The sequence below is a fragment of the Stegodyphus dumicola genome, chromosome 2 (assembly GCF_044657685.1).
Source record: "Stegodyphus dumicola isolate Sdum_Otavi_A_Nest chromosome 2, ASM4465768v1".
Lineage (NCBI taxonomy): Eukaryota > Metazoa > Arthropoda > Arachnida > Araneae > Eresidae > Stegodyphus > Stegodyphus dumicola.
This window is the reverse complement of record NC_140769.1, coordinates 31,747,159-31,772,466: the sequence shown is the minus strand read 5'-3', so window position 1 is coordinate 31,772,466 and position 25,308 is coordinate 31,747,159. Positions and strand designations below refer to the sequence as shown.

At 31.2% G+C, this 25,308-nt stretch overlaps 2 protein-coding genes across 4 annotated transcripts in view; one reads left to right on the top strand and one right to left on the bottom strand.

Annotated features, from left to right (window-relative positions):
• LOC118192119 (serine/threonine-protein kinase ATR-like) overlaps positions 1 to 9,819 on the top strand; it is a 391,326-nt gene extending 381,507 nt beyond the window's left edge. The window contains exon 64 of the mRNA XM_085810548.1: positions 9,720 to 9,819. Coding sequence (XP_085666674.1) covers positions 9,720 to 9,779 — 60 coding nt within the window. The 3' untranslated portion in view covers positions 9,780 to 9,819. The remainder of the gene's footprint in view (positions 1 to 9,719) is intronic.
• The window catches only part of LOC118195976 (3'-5' RNA helicase YTHDC2-like), a 180,918-nt gene that overhangs the window by 12,472 nt on the left and 143,138 nt on the right, over positions 1 to 25,308 (bottom strand). Inside the window, exon 26 of one of the 3 annotated variants that reach the window (XM_085810550.1) lies at positions 24,507 to 24,555. In XM_085810550.1, the coding sequence (XP_085666676.1) occupies positions 24,507 to 24,555 (49 nt within the window). Of the gene's footprint in view, positions 1 to 10,794; positions 24,556 to 25,308 lie in introns of those variants that run through there. The other 2 variants (XM_085810549.1, XM_035367326.2) reach the window with 2 other exon arrangements.

The window sequence follows — 25,308 nt, the reverse complement described above, 5'->3', positions numbered from 1 at the left end:
AGACCAAAGTTTCTAGAATCTTGGATAGTCATCAGAGATGTATATTTACTGCGAAATTATCGCACGACTGTAATTCAATATCAATAATAGATTGCACGATTGAAAAACATTTTCTGTCCTGTGATTAGAGGAAAAAAATTTTCCTTATGAGGTATTTCTCCCGCTTTCCTAGCGTGCCTTTGTGGTGTAATAGTTCTGCACGCTGGGCCGGTATTTCAGAGGTCCGTGGTTCGATTCACGGCGAAGGCAGTTGCTAATTTTTCATCTCTACGGCTTCCCAAAAAAATCCTAATGTCTCTACAGTGGCGCCCGAACTAAAAAGGTGTTGGATGAGGTATAGCCACACCCAGGATTTAGTGATTGGATTCCCTTAAAAAAAAAAGTCGGCCTTTAAAAAGAGAAGTAATATAAGGTAGTTCTCCCGCTTTCCTAGCGTGTCTTCGGCCCACCAGCGGCCGAGCGGTAAAGTCGCTGAACCCTGGTAGTGCGATTCCGAGGTTCGAATCCCGCGAACGGGCTGGCTGCATGGGTGTTTTCGTGGTTTTCCCCAAGTGTAACATGTATACAAGCCAGTTTCCCTTAGAAAGTCCTCCACGAAGACATCCCTCCCCTTAGGCAGATAGCCCTAGTGTGCTTTGCCATAATTAAATACACCACCACCACACCTAGCGTGTCTTCGTGGTGTAGTGGTTCTGCACGCTGGGCCGGGATTCCAGAGGTCCGTCCTTCGATTCCCGGCGAAGGCAGTTGCTAATTTTTCATGTTTCCTGCTTCCAAAAAAATACCTAATGTCTCTATACCCAAATTTAAAAAAAAATTCGTTTCCGTAATTAAATATATCTATATCTAATTTTACCTATATTTGTAGTAGGGTTTGTAATCTGTAAGTAATTATACATGTAATTTATACATTTTTTATAAAAAAAATATATGTTATTTAGAATTTTGCAAATATTCTAGAAAATGCTAATCCATTAAAAAAAATCTTTTCCATGACTAAATAAATTTTTAAAAACGTCAGAAAAAATAGCAGTTAAAATTAATAACAAAATAACAAGAATAAATCATCAATCATATCAATATTTTTAATGTACAGCATTTAGAAACAACTTAGTAAAATACATATGAAAAATAAAATAATGTGCAAATTTCAGATGTGCAATGTCAAAAAATTAAAACTGGTAAATTTGAGAACAAATATCCTCAAAATGTTTGACAACGAAAGTCCTCCGGACAATGCAGAATGAATGTCCTCAGGATGTGAAATTGGTGAACTCCTCAGGACATATGAGAATCAACATCTTCAGGACATCCTGTCATATCCCGGGACATAGCGACTTAAATAAGACATCCTCAGGATGTTAAATTACGATCTCCTCAGGACATCTGAGAATCAACATCCTTAGGACATCCTAAGTATGTCCCGGGATATTGCGACTTAAATAGGACATCCTGAGGATGTTTTGTGCTATGGGGGAACTGAGATTTTATTATCAGTTAGGTACAAACGCAAATATTTTGCTCTTCAGTTTATATATGGCCTATGAATATAACCTCTAGCATTTAAATCTAAACATCTGAGTCAACTTTTGTTGTACATGAGTATTTTTTATTGCCTTTTCTATAAGTGTACCCAGACTAAAAGAACGTATAAAATGTTAAATTCCATAATTTTCATAAGACTGATAAATTCCGTAATTTTTATAAAATCATTACGATTTTATAAAACTATCAGGTAGGTGCTATTAATCTTGATCCTGACTTTTTTGTTCATATTGCTTTTCACAAAGGATATTCTCACCAAATGTTATCACCATATAGTATTTTTAAAGAAATAATACAGCAAATGTGAAAAAAGTATAGCAACACAAATAAAAGGCTATTGCCACCAAATGCCATCGTCATATATCATTTTTAAAGAAAGAATATAGTGAGCATTAAAAAAAGTGTGTGGCAAATATTCTATTGAGAATTTTAAAGATATGTTGTTTTTAAATATTTTATGGTTTTGCTGTTGAATTTAATTTGGTGTGAATGTAAAGAAAATTATGTTTAATAAAATAAAGTTAAAAAGACAAAAAGTTAATAATAAAAAGAGAAAAAAAAGTTACTTCAATCATCTTTCTGAGAAAACTGAACACTGATATGATGAACTATGAAGATTAAAAAGAAATAAAGGACAATACTTAACTTTGTAACACAAATTATTACCATATGCTACTTTTTCTGTTGAATTTCATATAGTTTAAATGTAAAGGAAGTGATGTTTAATAACAAAACTGAAAAGATAAAATAGTTATGTAGATATTCTTGTTCAGAAAATGTAGTATTCATATGACAAACTGAGAAAAAGACTGAAAAAATAGAAAAATAAATGGCAAAACTTAACACTGTTGGGAACTCTAAAAGTGTTCTGCTTTTAAAAACTTTTTTTACTGTCGAATTTTATGTAAATGCCAAGAAGGCAATCTTTAATAATAAAAAGTGTGTCCAAAAGCAGATTGGTAAAATATGAGCTCAGCTAGATCATAAAAAACCTCATCAAACCTTCTGTTGCAATGTTAAAACCTGAATGCTTTTGGATTATATTATTACTTTCATGATTTAAAAATGCTAGAGCATGAAAATTTTTTTGTAATTGTAAATATATGACTAATGATTTTGAAAATAAAGACCAGGTAAAGACTTTTATAGGAAATCCTACCAGTTGCTTTTACTTTTATTCACAGATAAGTTTAAATAATTTGAATAGTTTATTCTTTATCAGCATTTTTTACAATACTTCGTTATTTTCTGCCATTACCAATATATATATATATTTTTTTTTTTTTCCATACCCAACTAAGCCATTGCATACTCCGAGGACTTTGTGTACCATAAGATGGGGAACTGCTGCTTTAGGTTTGTTAGTTCACAAAGCTCAGTCAGTGTCTTTGTATCTCTTACTTTCTGCACAAAATCCTGTCAGCCTTTTGTTCCTTAAAAAATATGAGGGGAAAGTAAACTGTGTTTGTCTTTTACATTAGTATGATATCTTGCAAGATATCTCCACTCTAAAAACTGAAGGAGATACTACTCGTCAATGATCTTATTAAAGCATCAGAAGTGCTTTTCTCTTCTGTGCAAAATATATTTGAACTATGTATGGCAAGCTGAAATACTGTTGTAATTAGGTGCCATTAATTTACAGTACAATGTCCGAGATCGGGATGTCCAATATCCTGAATGATCTAAAATCCAGACCAACAAAATATTTTTTAGGGAATTTTTTTTCGCTTTATGCATGTGCATTTGATCTTTTCCCCTGTAAGAAAACGTGGAAAATCCCAATTCTTAATTTCACTTTGGCACTAAATAAAATACCTTGTTGAAGAAACAATCATTTTAGATTACATTTGTATGATTAATAATTTGGTTCTACAGCTGCGTATCTGCTTGGCATACATCTTAAACTGAAACATTTTGCATGGAAACATTGTTGATTTTACAACTACTAATATTTTGCAGCCCTGATGCCAACCTGGCGAATAATTATTCATTATATTTTGCTTTCATAACTGTATGTTTATCAGTACATGACAACTTGAGAAATGACTCATGCAGCGATGACTAAACTTTTTTTATATATTAGTAACTGAATAACAAAGAGTATGGAAACCTTTTACATTGACATTACAGTTGTACGAAGTAAAAAGGAAGTATTGTAATCAGGAGAAACTTCGGGTATCGTATTTCAATGAAAATATCCATTTTGACCGCTATTACATGAAATTTAACGATGTTTTTGTATGACATCTGTATATAAGGACAGACTAAAGGACTCTTTTCCCCAAAAAAAATCGTAAAACTGAGTTAAAATGGATTCTGAAGTGATATTTCCGTGGCATCTGTATGTATGTATCTTGCATAACTCAAAAACGAGTAGCCTCAGAACATTGAAATTTTGTATATAGGATCTTCACCTTCCATTTTGGTTGCAATCGGCCACATCAAAAGTATATAAATATATATATCTACCCTGTTACTCGGCTCAGTTTCTTTATTCTTATTGTTTGTAAATTGTGCATTTTTTTGCTTTAAAAATGATAGAATTATGTTGTTCTTATCGTTAAGGTGTTTATGCCTTTAGTTAACCTGCATGCAATAATTGTGGAATGATCAACAATTTAAGTTTTTTTTTTAAGTGCAGCTAAGCCTAATTTTTGTTTAGCATTGAAGCCATATTTGCATAAAACTTAGCAGAATAGTGGATTTGCTGCCAATCTAGAGAAACTAAGCTTAGCAACAACAAAGTAACGTCTTCTTTTATTATTGCGAATTAAATAATGCTTAATTCATTCTGGAATTATCATTTAATTTATTATCTTGTTTTTGTGTAGAAACTAATTTTAATTTTAAAAATTGTTTTTAATTGTTTTAACTGTACTAGGTGTTTTATGTTTTTGTATATCTTTCAATTTTTAATGAAAATATTTTGAATTTTTATGTATTTTTGCCTTATCACAAAGTGAGAACTGAATTAATTAGTATTGCTTACGCATTATGTTAGCGGCACTGAATCATCTGTGAAAAACTATTTCTTTTTCATTTGTTTAATTTCTTTTATCATAGTTTTAGATTTATTATAGTATTTGAAAAGAATGTGTTAATTCTTCAGATGATATAATTTTTGTGCACTCTGAGTTTTAAAATGAATGAGATGTAATGCTGTTAATTCAGTATGTTTAAATGAAATGTAGGAAAATTGCATATAATTTAATATTCCGTGCAAGGAAGTCATGCGGTGCACACATCAGGTTTTTTATTCACATAAACCTAGAACTGGTGCCAAAGTTCGTATGGTCGCATTGGACAACAGAATTTAGGGAAGATAAAATTTTTGGAATTTAGAGAAGCATCGAGTTACAAAATTAAGTGAGCATAAAATTTTTAGAATTTAGGGAAAGCACTGGGACCTAAAATTAAGGGTCGAGAAAAATTTAGAACTTATGAAGGCACTTGGTAGCAGAATTTAGGACCACAGAGACTGTATCAGGCATCAAAATATCTAGTGCCGGTCCTCCATAAGCTTAAGTGTATGTGAGAGCTTATTTATTCAGGACTCAGATAAGCCTTAAGCATGTGCAAGAATTAGATGTAAGTATAATAAATAACTAAATTAATACAATTCAGGCTTAATTGTCTCAGTGTGCGATAGAAGGAAGACAAAATTTAATGGAACATTTTGCAGATTGCACTCTTCCTTAACTTTGATTTAATTTAGCTTCTTATTTTTTGCAGGCTGCTATAATTATAACAACTTTATGAAAACTAAAGTTTGAATTTTCGATTATATCGAAAAGTGGTTCTAATTCTGGAGTTGCAACAGAATCTACAAAACGAAAGCATGTTTTCATGTCCATTAAACAAAAACTGAAATTACAGCAAAAAATGGATATAGGTATATTTTGTCTCAAAATTATGTGAAGAGTACGGCACTGGAAATCCAACTGTATATCACATAACAGAAAAATTATTTGCTATGCTAAAAGGGATGATAATGACAAAGTGGTGATCGAGTGGCCAAACAGAGACGTAGCGAGGGCGTGTCATTCACGGGTCCAAAGCTAATGGCTCAAGCCAAAATATTTCATGATGAAATGAACTTAAAAACTAAGTGCAAATATTCAACAGATTAACCAAATTTTAAAACTGCCATTCTACAGTTAAAAATTTCAGGTGAAAAAGCTCCAGCTGATACTGAAGCTGCTGAACTGTTTGCAGATGAACTCATTGAACTCGTGAAACGTTATCTCCAGACAACTTTACAGTGCTGATGAAACTAGTCTTTTCTGGCAATATGTACCCCAAAATTACCTTGGCAGCCTGTACAGAAAAGACTCCAACTCCCGTCAAAGATTCCAAAGCTAGACCAACAATTTTAGCATTCACAAATGCTGCTGGAAACCACAAGTGTAAACTTTTCGTAACCGGAAAAAAATATGCAACCTTGAGTATTTAAAGGAGTATAGATTTTCTTGATATATATCATGCAAATAAAAGAGCATGGATAACGCAAGCCTTGTATGATTAGTTTGAAAATCATTTCATACCAGAAGCTCAGCAAAATTTGAATGCATTTGGTTTACCTGATGATGTAAAAATTGTCCTGATTATAGATAACATTTGGCTCATAATTCACTTAATCGTCTGTACACGACTTAGGTACTGGTCTGGGTGCTGTATGTAGTAGAGCAGCCACCATACTGTGATCTATTGAGATTCGTCCTCTGAAAGTTGTAATAAAAGATAATATATCCGTGCTACAGTCTGTACGTCCATCATTCAGCCTATGGATATCAGAATAGTGTGTGTGCTATGCAAACATAAAGTAGCATTTTTAAAATCCATGTTAAATTTCTTGAATGATGGCAAGACTATTCAAGAATTTTTGAAATATTTTGGCATAAAGTGCTCTGTGGAGCATCGTGAGATCATGGGAGAATGTCCCCCCAGATAGTTTAAAAAAATGCATGGCATAATTTATGGCCAACTACCATATTTAATGGTGAGGATGATGAAGATGATATCCACAAATTTGAAGGCTTTTGAATATCACAAACCACAGGTGAAATTGTCCAATTAATGGGTTTTGTAAAGAAATGTGAGAAGCAGTAATAAATGAAGACGAAATAAAAGAAGTTTTTCATTGCAATGACAAAGTTCCAATTATCAGTCAATTAACTGACGGCGGAATCTGTAGTATGGTTCTAGATCCAGAAAATATCGGTATAGTGGTTAGGGATGCTGACTGTGATAAAAAGGGCCCGGGTTTGAATCCCAGAGAAGGCATGGTTGTAACTGCCTGTCCCTTCATAGGAGGGAAAGGTGGCCAACCTATTAGGTGACTTCATAGTGAAGTGACCACCACTTTGGCCGTAATAATGGCCAAGCCGAAAATGGCTGAAGGCCTGCCATTAGTTTTAAAAAAAAATCTGATGTGTACACCACATGAGTTCCTTGTACGGAATATTAAATTATATGCATTTTGTCTTGCATTTCATTTAAACTTATTGGATTGAATTAAATCTACTTCGCCGACAGCGCATAAACCACAATAGAATAAAAGCATTCTTTAAAATTCACTCTAGTATTTTTTTACCATAGCGACACTCTGGCGCTAGATTCACTTAACAGTATTATATTTCTTTCATATTATAACTCATAATGCACAAAATTTATATCATTTAAAGAATAGAATTATCTAATTGTTGCCACATGTTCTATTCAAATACTAGAATAAAGCTAGAATGATGTATAAAAGAAATTAAGCAAACAAAATAAAAAAGAAACAGTTTTTCACAGACAATTGAGTATTTCTCATTCAATTAATTCAGTTTTCACTTCGAGACAAGGCAAAAATACATAAAAACTCAAAATATCTGTATTAAAAATTACAAAGTAAATCTTAAACACTTATTTCCTCGGAAAAAATTCCTGAAAGGATTAAGCATGATTTAAATAACAAATGAAGGCATTATCTTTGTTGTTGCAAAGCTAAGTTTCTCTAGATTAACAACAAATCCGCTACTCAGCTGTTTCAAATGTAAACAAGAGCAATGGCTGACATCAAATTAGGCTTAGCGGCACATAAACAATTTTAAAATTGTTGATAATTCTAAAAATATTGCATACAGATTTACTAAAGGCATAAAACCCTTAACCGGAAGATAAAAACAACATAATTCAATAATTTTTAAAGCAAAAAATGTATAATTTACAAACATATAAGAGTAAAGAAACTGAGATCACTGAGCCGGGTAACAGAGTGGATATATATATAAATATATTTATATACGTTTGGTGCGGCCGATTGCAACCAAAATACGAGATGTATATCTACATGTTTTAGCAGTCCTATATACAAAATTTCAACGTTCTGAGGCTACTCGTTTTTAGTTATGCGAGATACGTACACCCATACGTTCGTACAGACGCCGTGAAAAATTCTCTTCAGAATTAATTTTAAAGCAGTTTTATAATTTTTTTTGAGGAAACGAGTCTTTTATTCTGTCCTTACGTACCGATATCACACAAAAACATCGTTAAATTGTGTTCGATAGCGGTCAAAATGGATATTTTCATTGAAATATGCTGCCTGAAACTTTTCGCAATTACAATACTTGCTTTTTACTTTGTACAAGGAAGTAAAAAAGATCCAAAAAATACCGCTTCCGATAATGGTTTAATGAAGTACAAATAAGTATTAAGCTTTTTTTTTTTTTTTTTTTTTTTTTTGTAAATTTTGATACCCTTTAGATCATAAATACTTCATTATTTCATATTTTTAATTTTATAATTTCTACATGCTATCTTACTAGACTTAAACTGATGATCTAGTATCCAGAAAAATCCCAAATCTGAATTGCCTAAGTCCCGACGAGTCCGGATAACGGACTTTGTACTGAACTATTTTAATACTTGCGAGATTTCAGCAAAAGATTTAGTTGGTGAAGAACCACATTCTAACGTTTTTAACAGCTACAAAAATTTACCATATTATTTGAATGCCCTGAACCCAATTTGGGTTCCATATCTAACTGGGATCTAGTTATGCTCATATCATCAAACTTTATACTTTGACTATATAGTTTTCTATTTGTATTTCATGGTTTTCATATCCTCGTTCTTTGTAAAAAAAATTTCTGTGTTTGATTTTATTGTACACTTGCTATTTTATACATATATGTAATGTTGTCTTAAATTTCCATTTGTGAGTATGCACTGAATGGTGCATGTGTTCTTGTCTTTATTTTTAAGTTTTTGGAAATACACAACCTTTTGTTTGGCACAACATAACCCTCATGGATTTTGTGCCTAAAAACCACAACCAACCAACCTATCATGCATGCATAGATGTTGCTCTACAAGGAACAGTAGTAGTTTTTCAGAATTCAAACTACAAAAACTCTAGAATACAGTTAACTATTTCAGAGGAACTATTTTTCACCACATCTTTGTCAGTATAACTTAATGCACTTTCAAGCAGTCCCTGAATTTTTTGATTAAGTTCATTCTCCTATTAGAATGTGTCAGCTAAATATGTTAAATGTTTCTCAGCACATCGGTTGGAAGCACTGCCTGAGACAGCTTACATGCTTTTCCATAACTGTTTTAACAATTCAAAAAATTGAGAGTTTATACTTAAAGAACACTTTGATGTCTTAGGTGTTAAAACTGTTTTCATCTCTGATTTTGAGAAACTTTTAACCGGAATCAAACATTTCGAAATATCGAGGAAGCAAAGCTTTAGCATCTATAAATGATCTGCATAATGTTTTTCTTTCTTGTGGGTGTAATTTGGTTGCCCCTTGTGATGTACCTTGAGCAGTGTTCTCAGTGATGAAACAGCTGTAACTGAAGGATCTGGGCCTTTTCAATGAATGTATTAAGTTGCATGTCTGGCCATTTGAAACATGTTTTTCTTTCATGCCATTTTATTATACCTTACTTTGCTCAAGTGCTGTATGTTTTTTTGTTAGCATATCTATATATAGCTTGAAAATAATTGCATTTTAATGTTCATAATTGTTTCCACAATAATCTTTAATTCCTATTTTCATCATAAATTATAAAATGTTTTTATTAAGATTTGTTTTTTCCTCTAAATCAAACATTTTAATAATTTAATGAATATCAGTTCTATTTCCTTAGATATCTTTATTTAAATTTTTTTATAGGAAGCTGTGGATATTAGAAATCTTAGCCAGATGTACATAGGATGGGCTCCATATATGTGATACCTCTGTTTTTATATAATAAATATATATAATTAAGATATATTTTTTGCATTCTTTATTATTTTTTAACACTGCCAAATTTATTCAGTTGTAATAATATATTTATAATAACTAACATCAACTGTTAACATACATGCATGCTTAAGCTATATGTTTAACACGTTCGCTGTCCATCACGAACTGGCTCATGATTGCCATTATTGCTGAAGAGCCAATCACACTGTGGTGCATGGCATGGGGTGATGTCTCAAGCGCCAGCCATGCACTGGTGTGAGAAAAATAACGTCTCGTTGTTTATTTTCAAGTTCAATCAGCAGTATGTTTTGAATATGTATGCTGATACTGATGTGGAGTGAAGGTTAGAAACTAGTTGTAAATGTATGTGGTTTGGAATGAAAACAAAGTTTTGTTTCATGCAGAGATTATACTCAAATAACATTCTGAAATGTATATTTTGCAATATCATTGTAAATATCTTATAATAAATTCATTGTATTATATATATGTTAGTGATATAGTTTCATACAAAAATGATGCAAATTATTACTCATTTTGATTCATTTTTAAATGTCATGCCTCAGCGCGTAATGTGGCATTTGTAGAAATAATTTTACTCTTAGAGCTGATTATGTGCTGGCATGTAGTAATAAAATCTATGCTTAACAGTCAATGTGATACACATAATAATCTTTTAGTTCCTCTTTTAAATCCTATTTTTTATAAGTAAGTTGGCATATGGGTACAATCTATTTCTATGATACAGCATTAACTATCAACACAACCTCACATGACCAGCTGTTGAAAGTGTTAAAAAAAATTCATTTTGAATTCTACATTTCGACTACAATTCAAATTTCATCTGATTAAAGTTTTCTATAGCTATGATGTATATGACTATTATATTTAGTATTACAGTAATATTTCTAAAAAAATGTTTGCTAATTAAGTGTAAAATAAATCATGAAGGTACTATAAAAAGTATGACTTATAATGATAAAAATCAAACTAAAAGCACTTCTCTATATCTGATTATCATTTTTATTCTTGTACAAAATAAATGAATAGGATGTTTTTACCTTAAATTTTTGGAAAGCAAGCTGACTTTTGTGGCTGACAAGAAAAATGAAATTTTCTAAAACCATGGTAAAATGGAGTACAAAATTATAATGGAAACATAAAATTAGATTTTATCAAAATTGCAAAACAATCATTTTTCACTTCTAAATTGGTCTTTCAATTATTTTACCGTAAGAAAGAACTGTTCATGTTTTAATAATCTTTTGTAAAATATATACTATATATAAAATGTGTAAATGAATTTAAATTAAATCCAAGAAACTGCTTAGTTAAATTAATAATTTTACATTTTTGGCATTTTGTTATTAAAAGCAAACAAAAATAAACCTTAATTACATTAACAATTTAAAAGTTATAGACTATGCTTGTTTATTTGGAGTTTTCTACATTTGTAAACACTATATAAATTTGTTTATTACTTTCTAAAACCTGTATTTCTTAGCAGATTTACAGAATAACTACTAAAAAATGTAATCCAAAGCTATATCTGGTTACTGCTATATATACTACTGATTACTAAATAAGCAAGGTATTAGCTCCCATGCAAGTCTGTTTCCTTTTTTATTATCATCAGGGTTCCCCCCCCCGGTGATATTTAAATAAAGAATTATATAGCAGATTTTTTAAAAAAAAACTAATATGAAATTATGGAGAAAATTTTCAACTTAAGAATTTATAGAAAGTTAATTTTGCTTTTAGCAATATTTAAATGATTACTTTTGAAGGTACATATCAAATTCAGTAGGAAAGTATAACTTAAAAACTGTTGGAAATTTATATAAATATATAAATATTTTAAAAACTGCATGAATGCAGTTTAAAAATAGATGTAATGTAGCTGTGCTAAGAATTTGTGCTTAGCAATGAAAGCATTTTACAAGACCATGTTTACTTAATAAATCATTTATACATTATAAAAGAGTATTTTTAAATGGTAGAAGTCACAGTTTAGGGAAAAAATTAATAAAAATCTTGCATTTAAATTAAAACTATACAAGGATATTATAATTTCATGAACTAAAGATTTCAATGGAGACTAGTATTTTCAGTTAGTGGTGGTGGTAAATTCTATCACAAAACCCAGTTTGTGTGAATGAAATGTGAGCCTTAGAATTTCATATAAATATGCATGTGTATGAATGCATGAAAGAATACATAATTTTTACAATCCAACATGTAGGAAAATGTTTAATCACAAAATGTACAATATTAAATATGCTTTTCATCAATACTACATTTTTTTAAATATACAGCTAAAGGAACAGCTATTATATAATAAACAGTTAATTTTTAATTTTATGGTTCATTCAGAATATACTTAAAAGAATCTAATGAGATTTAATAAAATATAAAGCTGCATGAACGCAATTGTTTGTTATATCAAGCAAATAAAATATTACTTTAATGAAGGATGATTTTGATAATGAAACGCAAAAAAGGGGATCCATGGTGTTAAGAATTTATAGAAAGTTAATTTTGCTTTTAGCAATATTTAACTGATTACTTTTGAAGGTACACATCAAATTCAGTAGAAAAGTATAACTTAAAAACTGTTAGAAATTTTATGGTTCATTCAGAATATACTTAAAAGAATCTAATGAGATTTAATAAAATATAAAGCTGCATGAATGCAATTGTTGGTTATATCAAGCAAATAAAATATTACTTTAATGAAGGATGATTTTGATAATGAAATGCAAAAAAGGTGATCCATGGTGTGCACAAACATTCCTAATTCAATCTGCTGCGTTAATTTGCTTAATTTTTTTAATAGAACTCTATAAACATTTCAGTGACCTCCTTTGCAATTAATTTTTAATTACTTCAGATATTCCTGAAGACTATGAATGTAATAAATATAAGGCAATCTACTAAGATGAGAGAACTAGCTTTAAAAATTATACATGAAAGAGTATACTTCTTAAAAAAAAAAAAAAAAAATTCAACGAGTTAGAAATTTTAGACATGTACAATTTACTTATATCTACCATAATAATATGCATACATCCAAATTATGCAGAATAAATTGAAATGCATGCATAGATAATTAAAATCAGCATATGGAATTAAATCCATCCAAAGCACTTTTAACAGTTTTAACAGGTATTGTTTTCTTTGGCTTTTATTATTATTTACTAGTAGTCAAAATAGTAAGGATAAAAGTGCTATTAAAAAATTTAATTCAAAATGCCAATTTTTCTGTTTTATTTCCTTACCTCAATTTATTTTACGTGTCATATCTTTTTAGTCATTTTGAACAAAACTCTCAATAAAAATTTATACAACAAATCAATGTTTTAGAATTACTATTATTAATAGAAACGATTTTAATATGTGTAAACAGATTTGGTTTCTTTTCGAAATTCTGTCATTCAAATAAATCAGAAGCTCTGAATTTTGAATTTAACATTCTAAAAAGGCAAAAGACAACATAAACCAGTGCTGAAGTGTCTTGCTATACAAAACACAATTTTTCATATTAATTAGAAATTTAACATACAAATTTTCAAAAATTGTACATTTCTAAAAGGGATTTCCTTTTAAATATCACTTTGATATTTTATACAGTAGAATTCCAATAATATGTACTCCTTGAGACCAAAGATGGTACAAGTTTTAGACCAAATCTTTTGGAATCCTCTCTTTTTTTGAAGTTAGATCTAGATTGTTTACGCATAAATAATGAATTAAAATACACTTATTATTTTATGAAGATTTATTGTTTATAAAATCTTTATTTTTGAACATAATTACACACAAAGAAAGAAAATGCCTGTACAAGGGGGGAAAGCAGTAAAGAGCTTAGAGGATTTTGCGGGGAAAGAAATTTTTCGTAAAAAAAAATTATCACAGAATATAATGTGCATATATACATATATATATGCACCACTGAAATGACATACATTACAGTGACCCCAGAGATCACTTGACTTATACAGGGTGGTGCAAATAAAAGTGGCCTAGAGAAAGAGTTCCAAGTTACAAAGAAACACAGTAAAAGAAAATAAATAAAAGTGGCTCAGATGATCGGACACGAATGTATGCATATAACCATACAACGTTACATGCATACCACATTATCCAAACCAGTTCAGAGCTTAGTATGAGTTGTGTCAGTGTGTATTGAGCACTGCAAAAGTGAAGATGATACAGTGCAGCAGAGAGTCTTTGTTGTGGAAAGTTCCCTTACAACAAAGTCATGGAAACATTGTGGTCAGTTGTTTGTTCATAAGTTTAATGGTGCGGAAGTGCCATGCAACGATTAGTCTGAAAATGGCATCAGACAGGATCTGTTTTAAACAAGTCAAAAAACATTCCCAAATGTGTCCAAATCCCAGAAAATGCATCAGAGTCTTACTAAATCAAACTGATGCTTATCGTAAGAGACCAATATATCACATTGATCATGCAGACAAATACTCCACCTGAACCTGAAAAGGCATCCCTACAGAGTATGTGTTGCATTAAAACCAGCAAATGCTCCTCGGCGCCTCTAGTTTTGTGAGTGGCTGTTTGTTCACTGATAACAATGAATGGATTGGACATGGATCTTTTCTTTATTTCTGATGAAGCCTGATTTCACCTGAATGGTTATATCAACTCACGGGTTCTGGACAGCGGATAATCCGCATACCTCCCACGAAACACCATTGCATGATCAGAAGTTTGGTGTGCAGTGTCTGCTTGGTGCATTACTGGTCTCATCTTCTTTCACCAGACACTAAACTCTGAGCATTGCATTTCCACCATTTTTAATCAATTTGTGGCAACATTAAATGAGGTATCTACAGTTACTTGCAACAGGATGGAGCAGCTGCCCATACAGCAAGCTGCACCTTGGATCACATTTACACAATCTTCATGCCTGACAGAGTTGTTAGCAGAGGTCAGGTTGGTCTCGGCCCTAGTTGGCCACCCTGATCTGTCAGTGTGCAATTACTTTTTGTGGGGAACCCTCAAGTCTAAGGTGAATCGCAATAACCCTCATAGTCTTCGAGAACTGCAGCAGACCATTTCGGATGAGTTTCAACGTCTGTTCAAGTCAGGTTAGTTCTGTACTTCCTTTCCTTTGTAACCTGGAAGTCTGTTCTCTGGGCCACTTTTATTTGCCTCACCCTATGTATAGCTAATGTAAACACGCAAGTTCATTCTTCCTCTTCTTCTCTCGCAGAATGCATCTCATTACTTTAAAATTAACTTTTATACTCTTAAATGAAAAAATAAATAAATATGTGAACCGTTTATAAAAACACTAGCAGTAAGGGCTCCCCTCAATTTGAATTCTGATGTTATGTCATTTCATCTTGCATATGTGCAACTGGATTAATAACCCTACAAAAACTACTAGAACTGAAATTTTCAATATATATATATATATTAATTCTTTCTTCAGACCTCTCTCTTTACTGTTTTTAATGCCAGGGAAATCTTCATAAATATTATTCTCAAGGTTCTATCCCTATTCCATGCTAATGTAAATATGGTTTCCTCCTGCATGACATGTGAACAAAGCAACCACGAAGTCCATTCAAGTTTGAATGAAACTTTTAAAAAGTTGAGGAAATTAATTAATATTAAAAGACTGGAATATGCACTAAAGGTAGGCATTTATCTGAATTAAAAAATAGCTGAGATTCACAATCCACACTTATTATACAAAAAGCATAATACTTTTCTGTTATCTCGACCAAATTCAGAAATGCATGTATTTATGTGGACATGTATGTGTGTGTAAACATGCCCACATACATACATACATATATTTCTAAATCTGGCCTCAATATCACAAAAGTACCAAGAGCACTAATATGAGCATAGAAAATGCTAAATAATTTTAATAAATTAATTTGCTTCTTCAGTCAAAATATGAAAAGTATGTTTTTTAATAAGTTTATTTTGATACATATGTAAAAAATATTCTCGCTGGATTTTCTGAAAAATCAAAATTTTGTTTGTTTACATTCAAAACTGAATGTAGATTACAGAATTGTCCCATATACTGAAATATAGTAGAGTTTTTATTCCTCATTTACTATGTATCTCAAATTACAGTATTTAAAAACATAAAAATGATAGCAGAAGTATGATATTTAAGCAATATTACTGTACTTGAAATTTAAAATGCACATTAAGAAAAATCAAATTTCAGCAATAGTTACACTAAGCACTAAGTTAATCGATGAAAATTTGGCATGTTCGATTATTTTAAAATAAATTAATTTGACGAAATTTAAACACCAACAAACATTAATACATGCTATTCATACATAGATACATAGGTATATAAATAATTAAATGTGAGAAAGGTTATAGGATAAATACATTCCCTACTACTAGAAACTGAAAATATGTCATCAGAAAAATGTAATATTGATATAGCTTTACCATCTAATGCACTTACTGTGGAATATCAGAAACTGAATATTTGCTATGGGTAAACATATAACAACAATATAATACATCATTATTAATGCTCATGACGAAGTCTTCCAACCTTGAACTTCAAAACAGTTTGGAAAAATAGAACATAATTTATGTATTAGAAAAGAATATCCACTGAAATTAGCTGTTAAATCTCTGATTAATCCTAAAAAACTATTAAACATGAATTTCTTACTAGCAGAAATGCACTTTTTTTGCAAAAGTTTTAGAGCTTGCAAAACAGTGTTGCATCCCCCAAATATTCTTATACTTGCAAACATATAACTGCTTATTTGCATGAGTTTGCCAACTAATTGTTTGAAGATTATGTATTTCTAAATCCCTATAAACTGCAATTTTTTTCTCACTACTTCCAATAATTCACCACTCATGGAAAACACTTTTGTGATGTTTCATCAAATTAAGATACCCTTTGAAATAAAGTCTTTACATATGAACTTATTAAACTCTTTTACATATGTTGATGATAATTTATTTGTTACTTGTATATGTTTAAGCAAATACAAACTGCTATCACACTTGAATTCATATTTGGTAGATAAACTGCATATATTTACAGTTCTAAAACCAGTACTTTTATTCATTTAATAAACGTAACTGTTGAAAAATATATCATTCTTCTAATATTTCACCACTGTAATGCATACATATGTACTATATATTTAAACCCGATTTTAGTATCAGGATACTGATATCCGTATGAAACATGTATCATCTGCACAGCATGAACATAACTACAATATAAGACATCATCCAACTTGAATTTTTAGCTTAATTCATAGTGAAACAAAAAAATTGCTTCAAAACAAGCTTCTAAATGCTTCAAAAATTTTATTGAAAGCAACATCGTGACTTAGCACTGTATATTTAATAAGTGTACCAAAAGATAATACAGGGTGCAGCATGTAAAACCGCTACGTCGTAATATCATGGTACCTTGAATTTTTAGTGACAATTAAACTATTTCAGCTTCCTACCAAGAGAAGGTATTTTGAGCTGGGGTCGGAACATGTGACCTGCAGGTGCACGTGTAAGGCAGCAGCCAGTGAAACCTGTCCAAACCAGTTGAGAAGTAGGCCATGTTGTGTGAAGCCGGGTGAGCATGTAATAATGCCGTATTAGATACCTGAGCATGTTGCTATTGTTGAATTCATATTGAAAATATATTCATATTACTGTTCATATTAAAAACACTACATTTCATTTTATGTGTTGACAGTTTAATCATTACACTCATCGAAGGTATGGGTCGGTTTTATGTGTCCTACCCTGTAGAAGGACTTCCAGATTCTTTTCTTTCTTTTGCAAGAGAAAGTAACTCTCCATTATAAACAGCTCTTGGACACCCAGGTCTGCAATACACTCTGTACATTAGCACATGACTCACTGGTTTTCCAAATGTTGTCAGTTAGCCTTTAGTCATCTAAATAGTTCTTTTTTTCAACAGTGCTTCCAGTGCATTAACCCCCTTATCTGTGAGATATTCATATTATTTGACTATCCTGCCACTTGCAGCAACTGAAAAATCTGCAATTTAGTTTCACCCAAAGGATGAAAATTAAGAGTGGTATTACATTATCACAGTCCTAAGGTACAAGTAACAATTTTGGTTAGTTAGGCTATTTATTAACATTCAGTTCACTTCCTTGCACAGGATGAGGTGATTTTTTTTCATAAACATGGGCCTTTCAGGAGTTTATGAGTATGTTCATGGGAAAGAGTTACAAGAAGCTATTATAGGAAATCAAAACCTCTAATGCAGTCTTTTATTCAGAGGAAATGAGGTGTCATTTTCCAGGAATGAATCTTGCCCATTGAAATACACAAAATTTTTAAAAAGGAAGAAGAAATCAGGCTGATTATTGTAATGCTGACTGTCAATGGAACTGAGTATGTGAAGAGCACATCAAATTACACACTCCATATGGGACTGGGTGCACTTGCTACCTTCTCAGTTTTATTGATTTATTTCCAAATCGAGTAATTGAAGCACTGAGTGTTTTTGTTGCAAGATAATGTAAATATTTCCAGTAATACTGAACATGACCTTCATCTAGCAGACATGTGCCAAAAAATGGTTTTAAATGAATCAATTGTGACTAACATCATGAAAAACTAGGATACAATTTTGTACGTTTTGAATAAAAACAAGTGTGACATAAAAATATTCTGCTTATCTAATCAAAACAGCATTCAATTAAGCTGATGAAAAGCTTCTCATCATGCGCGAGAAGCGAACAAAGTCGTTTTGTGCGGACTGGTAGTCGAGTGTGGGAAGTGACTAAAGTCATTTTGTATGATTTGGTAGTCAAGCGTGGGTAACAAAAATAGTTGTTTCCAATAAATCATTGGTGGATTATTGTTATCGGTGGGCTTTTGTAATTTTTTCACAATAAGGTCGGGCACATATGATCATTAGGTCGTTGCCCGTGCATTTCAATGTTAAAATGCGAATTGCAAAAATGCATTCCTATGAATGTGCTTTTTTGATGCTGTTATGCTACAACAAATACAGCATTCAACATCGGAGCTTCCAGCTACATATTGACATAAATCTGGGAAGTTGAGCAGCAGACACAATCTATGCAGCCAACAATTTTGCCAACAGCCCACTGCTCATATGTTGTCCACAAGTACATCTGCATAATTAAATTCATCACTAGGAACATCAATTTTGTGCTCATGTATTCCCATCCTAATTTGACTTTTTTTACAGTTTATTCCTAAGGACTAATAATAAAACAGAATGCAATGATGAAGAATTGTCTGCAGATAGTTTGTCAAATTGTCAGAACGAGGTTATCGATGATGATTCTAGTAATGACGATATTATACATCATCCTAGAACTACTCAATGAAGAACTTTAAGCTCGGATTCAGAGTATTCTGGCACTCAAGAAGAATGTTTATCAGTAGGCAAATATCCAGTTTTGGAAGAGTTTATAAGTTGCTCAAGAATAAATACAGAAAATGTTCTGGATGCTGTAGCTTTATGTATTAACGATGATTTTTTGTACATTCTTCGTAGAGCAGTCAAATAGATATTATTACCAAAATATTGATAAATTTACAACTTCCAAAAAAACACTCAAATGGAAAGACATGAAGAAATTTTTGGGTCTTATTCTTAGTATGGAACAAGTGCATAAGGACTGAAAAGAGGATTAGACAGATTTCATATGTTATGGAAGGCTTGGTACTTTAATAATAATGAAGACTTGACTTCATTATTATTAAAGAAGATGGATCAGAAAGGCTTTCAAAAGTCAGACCACTACTGAATTACTTTGTTCCCAAGCTTATAAATGTTTATATTCATATTCAGCAGTTTTCTTTGAATGAAGGCATAATACCTTGGAGGGGAAAGTTATTCTCCAGAGTTTACAATGCAATGAAGATTGTAAAATATGGAATTCTAATTTATATACTGTGTCAAAGTACTAAAAGCTATGTGGGTCATTTTGAAATATATTGTGCTCAAGGAAAATGATTGACAGATGAATAATTGATCAAATGGTTATAAACCTTATACAGACTTGTGGCACGATAGCTACATGAATAACTATTACAATAGCATGGAAAACGGTGAAAAGCTATTACAAAATAAAATTAGAATTTGCAGCAGTATTAAAAAAACAGAGGACTTCTGGACTGCCTAAAATTTCATTGAAAAGAGGAGAAATAGCCTTCAGAAGAAAAGAGACATTGTACCAGTATGGTAATCAAAGAAAACAGCATCTCTTATATCGGCAATATATTAATCGAAAATGAAAGGAAGTCATAATATTGATAGAAACACGAGGGAAAAAATAATTAAATCTAACGTGCTGATTGACTGTAAAAAGTACATGAAAAGCATTGATCGGGCTGACCAGTATCTAACATATTACTCCATTTTATGAGAAACAACCAAATGGACAAAATCAGTTGCTATGTGGCTCATAAATTGCACATTATTCAACTAGTTTGTTTTTTATAATTTTGTGAAGGAAAAGAAAATAAGGTAACAAAAATTTGTTGAAACTTATAACTGTCCATTTCTACCAAAAGTTGATCAAGACCCAGAAGAACCAATATTATAAACATACAGCATTAGAAAAAAAAGCAGCAAAGGATGAGTCTCCAGGGAGACTTTCCATGAGCAATGAGGAAACATACATTAGAACTTATCGTAGGAATTGGAAAAAAGAAAAATACTTTGCAAATGTTGTGTGTGCTCCATCATACGCAGTGCAAGATGGTAGTGCTTTGAAAGATATCACACTTCAAAACAATTTTAAATTCTTGATTTTCTTAGTTTTTGATTTTTGAGAAAGTATTTTTACTTTTTTTTAAAGCGAATAAAGAAATTAATTTTTAACGAGAAATTAAAAGTTTTGCTAAAAAAAAAGAACCTAAAGTTAAAAAACTACAGCTATTTTGTGCAGAAGTAATTTTGTGCACAAACTGCAAAAAATTGCCTGCTATATGCTGAGAATTTAACGGGATAACACCTGCGCAAGATGTGTTAAAAGTCTACTTCAGTATATGCACTCAAATTGTAGTGAAGGTGATGACTTCCATCAGTGTTGACTGAAATAAATGTAATAAAAAACTCCATTTAAATAAAATGAATATTATTGAGAATGTGAAAGGCATTTCCAACTTGGAAGAAAATGAATAAGGTGATGGTAACATAAAAATTGTTCCAACGGTGAAAGAGGTACTGGATAGTCTCAGATTCATAGAATATATAAAAAATACAGAAAAACATATATTCATGAAAAGGAGAACATGTTTATTAAAAAATATCTGCAGAAAACAGATTACTTCACAGTAATGTCAAATTGTTTATTCAATTTAATGAATCTACTCTCATCAAAATTGAAATTACAGCACCATGAAGAAATGTCCATAGCAATGTCAGAATAACAGGATCGGTAGATGTTAAGACACATATGCAAATTATTCAATTTCTGTGCACATGCTACCCAATTTCTGGTTATAAAAGCCAGTATTTGGCTCACTTTGTATATGCTATCAATGACAAACTGTTGTAACAGAACTCTTGAAGAAGGGTAGCAAATGCGTTGGAAACATCAGTGAGCTAAATACCAGCAATTAGTGTCTGAGGAAGAAGACTATATCTTAGAACTGCACGAGCTTGTTTTGTCGATACACATAACTGCCTGTCATATTGAATGGGACTAAATATAGTTCAGCAATGTGTGGCATGATGGACACGGCACCATCTGAGAACACAAGGAGCAGTGGATGATCCAGGTGCATGTCAGTTCACACCAATAGCTGAATTCGGGGAATGTTAGGGAGAACCCATTTGTCATGGCTAGTCATATTCAAACCTACCATTATCAGAAGGAGCATCTGTCTCCTGTCAAACCATCTGTAACAAGTTGCACGAGGCAGGAATGTGTGCACTGCGGCCAGCCACTGAAGTTCCTTTAACCACTTGACACTGTCTGGCTTTGTGTTAAAGTTATTATCAACAGAGGAGTGAATAGCATCAGGTATTATTTTCAGACAAATGCCGATTTTGCTTATTGAAGAATGGCAATCATAGATATGTGTGGCGGATTCTCAGAGGATGTTACCTGCCAGCCCATATTGTCCATCGTCACAATGGGCTTTATGATTTGGGATGGCATTATATTCGGACAGAGGACAACCCTTGTGCATATTACTAGCAGTTTAACATTAAGCTAGTACTTCCCTGACTGGCAGCCTCACTCTGATCTTTCTCCCACTGAGCATGTGTGGGCTGCCATCAGACATGTGGTGCACAGGTGCATACTGTAGTGCAGAGTTTCTTAAACTATGGGTCGCGACCCTAGCACCAGGAGGTTGCTAGAAATTTTAGCAGTTTTGATTTTTCTTTAACTTATTATATTATAATAATTTTACAATATTTTTACACAATGTAAATAGATAAAGATCAGCCAAAGAAAAACGAAAACGTTTTGACGGGTTCTTTTTATAATATAAATGTTCATTTTACTTGCTTTGCACGTGACGCTGTCATTTCATCTGTTACTTATTTAAAATTTTCACATTGTTCTATATCTTAAAATTAGAAATTAAAGTTAATGACCTAAAACTGCAATAGTATATTACAGTACAAGTGAAAAATTTACCGTTTCACTCACGCGTGTGCCAGATTTGTGCAATACTTATGGGGTTCCACAAAAAATTTTTTAATATTATGGGGGTCGCGAAAAAAATCTCAGTGATAAAAAGGAGTCGTGGCAGAAAAAAAGTTTAAGAAGCTCTGCTGTAGAGAACCAGGAGGTGCATTGGGCACTGCTTGAGAAGGAATATCTCAGGAGATCATTAACAGCCTCATAGACAGTATGCCTCACTGTTTAGAGGTCTATAACGGCCACATTAGATACTGAATAAACAGTTTAATTTTTCATTTCATTTGTTTGTTCCTTTAATCATCTGCATATGTGTCTCACCTCTACCAATACTGTTATTTTCACATCACTACGTGCTTTCTTTCATGTTGTTGCAATTTCACTTTTGACAAGTATATGTTATTTCTTTTATATTCTGCTTTCTGGCTCAATATTCCAATCAATTCCATTAACAAATTTAAAGAAAACATTTCGTTTTTAATGAACAAAGTATACGAGTTCACAATGATTCAAATATGCAGCATTAATTTGCATTTTCTTCCTTTGAACTACTGTAAAAGTGTGAACATACAGTAACTGAAAGCAAATATATTGATAACCATAAATAATAAATATAATAAAAATGATTTATGCATCTCTTAGTTTAATACTCGACATTTGGTTGTTTCTAGGACCTCAAAAAATGGCATTTATATGTTCCTGAAAATTCTGAAAGAGCCTCTGTTTTTGTATCACAAAATATAATTTTCCCCTATTTTTATCTGCTGGTCTATAACACTTTTTGAAGCTATTTACTAACATTATGTATTTTTAGATGAGCACATATATATTGCTCATATTATGTATATATATTCAAGGCTGAAAGACATCCCGTGTCACAAAACAAAATATTCATAATAAATATCAGTTATATGCAACAGATGATATGTTAATCAAAAGATGTAATATTTATTTATATATCAAGCTAGTAACTTTACATTACATAAGAGAATTAGATTATTCTTAAACAATTGTAGTAGCTTATAAAGAAATTGTATTTTTCAATCACAATTTTAAATCTATTATGCATCAGAAAATAGCAACACAACATAATATGTGCTTCGTTAATCAGTGGTTCAAATATCAATGGAAAAAAGTGCCATAAAAATGGAAAAATATTTATTAAGGTTATAAAACTCATTGTATTTTCAACATATATATACATGCTCTATCAATGCTATCAGAGGGAAAAAACCATATGATTCATATTATTATAGTCAGTAAACTTATGTTTCATGCATATTCAGAGATTAATTAATTAATCAAAAAGACTAATACTAAAATAAATACATCATTTTAATCTTTAACAATACGAAAAATTTATCAATAACCTTAAGAAGTAAAATTTGTTTTCCTTAATTTCAAAATTACTAAAAACTTTCACATCATCTTTATTGTTTTATAACACAAAATACTTATAAAGTTAATCAAAATGTCATGTTTCTATAAGTAAATCAAAATGCTTACTTAAAATATACTATTTTTTTAATTATGGGTCTTTCACCATGGTAGCTGATTGTTTTAAATTGAATAACATAATAATTGTCAAATGAAAATATTTTTGAAAAAATTTCGATGTTTCTATAAAAGACAAGCATTGTTAAACATTCTGGTGTTTTTTTGCCTAAACATAGCTTATGCTTGAACTAACATCAAAATTTTATTCTTGAAATGAGCAGAAATATTTAAAAAATGAAGAAAGTTTTCTCTTAGAGGTTATTAATTTAGAATATAATCTAAAATCTGCAATTACTTAAACACCGCTAAGAGCAAAAAGTTTTAATCAAAAAATAGTAATTTGTAACCACTTATAATTTATAAATACTTTCAAGTTAATTATTTGATTGGGACCAATATTTTTGGCCTGCTGAACAAGATGAATCATACCATGAAGCTGAAACCTGATTTTGAGGATCCCATTGCATTTGATTTCTGCTTACTGGATTTGAATCATTAGTAAAATTTTCTCTACAATAACCTAAATGCCTTCGATTTGTTTTTATGCAGTCAGATGTAAAAATTGGCTGAGGCTGACCTTTAACAATAAGCTGGCACAATGATTCACCAACAGTTGGTTCTAGCTCCTAGAAATTAAATAATCAAAAGTTTATTTTTAAAATAATATAATAAAAACTTATGTAATAATAAACATTTGTTTTCTTTATGAGTATCAGATTATAATATTAATTTTATTACAACAAATTAACTATTAATTATTATAATATTAATTTTATTACAACAAATTAACAATTTGTTGTTTTCTTTACGAGTATCAGATTTGACTTGTAGTATCAGATTTGACTTTATTATAATATTTTCTTTTTACAGCATTTATATAGTTAAGTCATTTTCTCATTCCTAATGAAAATTGTTAAATATCTGAGATGAACTTCTGAGCCTTAATCCACTCATTTATATTTTATACAATAACCATAAGTTCGTCTAACGAAATGTACACTGTGCAAAAAAGAGGGGGGACAGTTCTGTATCTCCCGTTCTACTGGGTCGATTGGCAAAATTCAACTAGTGTTTTTCATGTCTCGAAAGCGCGACTTGAGATGTGTATTAGATTTATATATAGCATCGTTCTAATACAGGTATTTTTGACATAAAATCGGACTTTTTCTAAAATAACATACTAATTTTTTTCCATATTTCCATTCTACGACTCAAATTACACCAAACTACCAAGTTTTGTAAAAATGGCACGAGTAGTATTAAAAAATTTAGCTCTCAAAATGTTAATTGTTCTTCTCAATGTTAATTGCATTTGGTATATATTGATTAATCTTTCTTTTTTTATTAAACTAATTTTTCCTTTCACATTTTGAAATTTA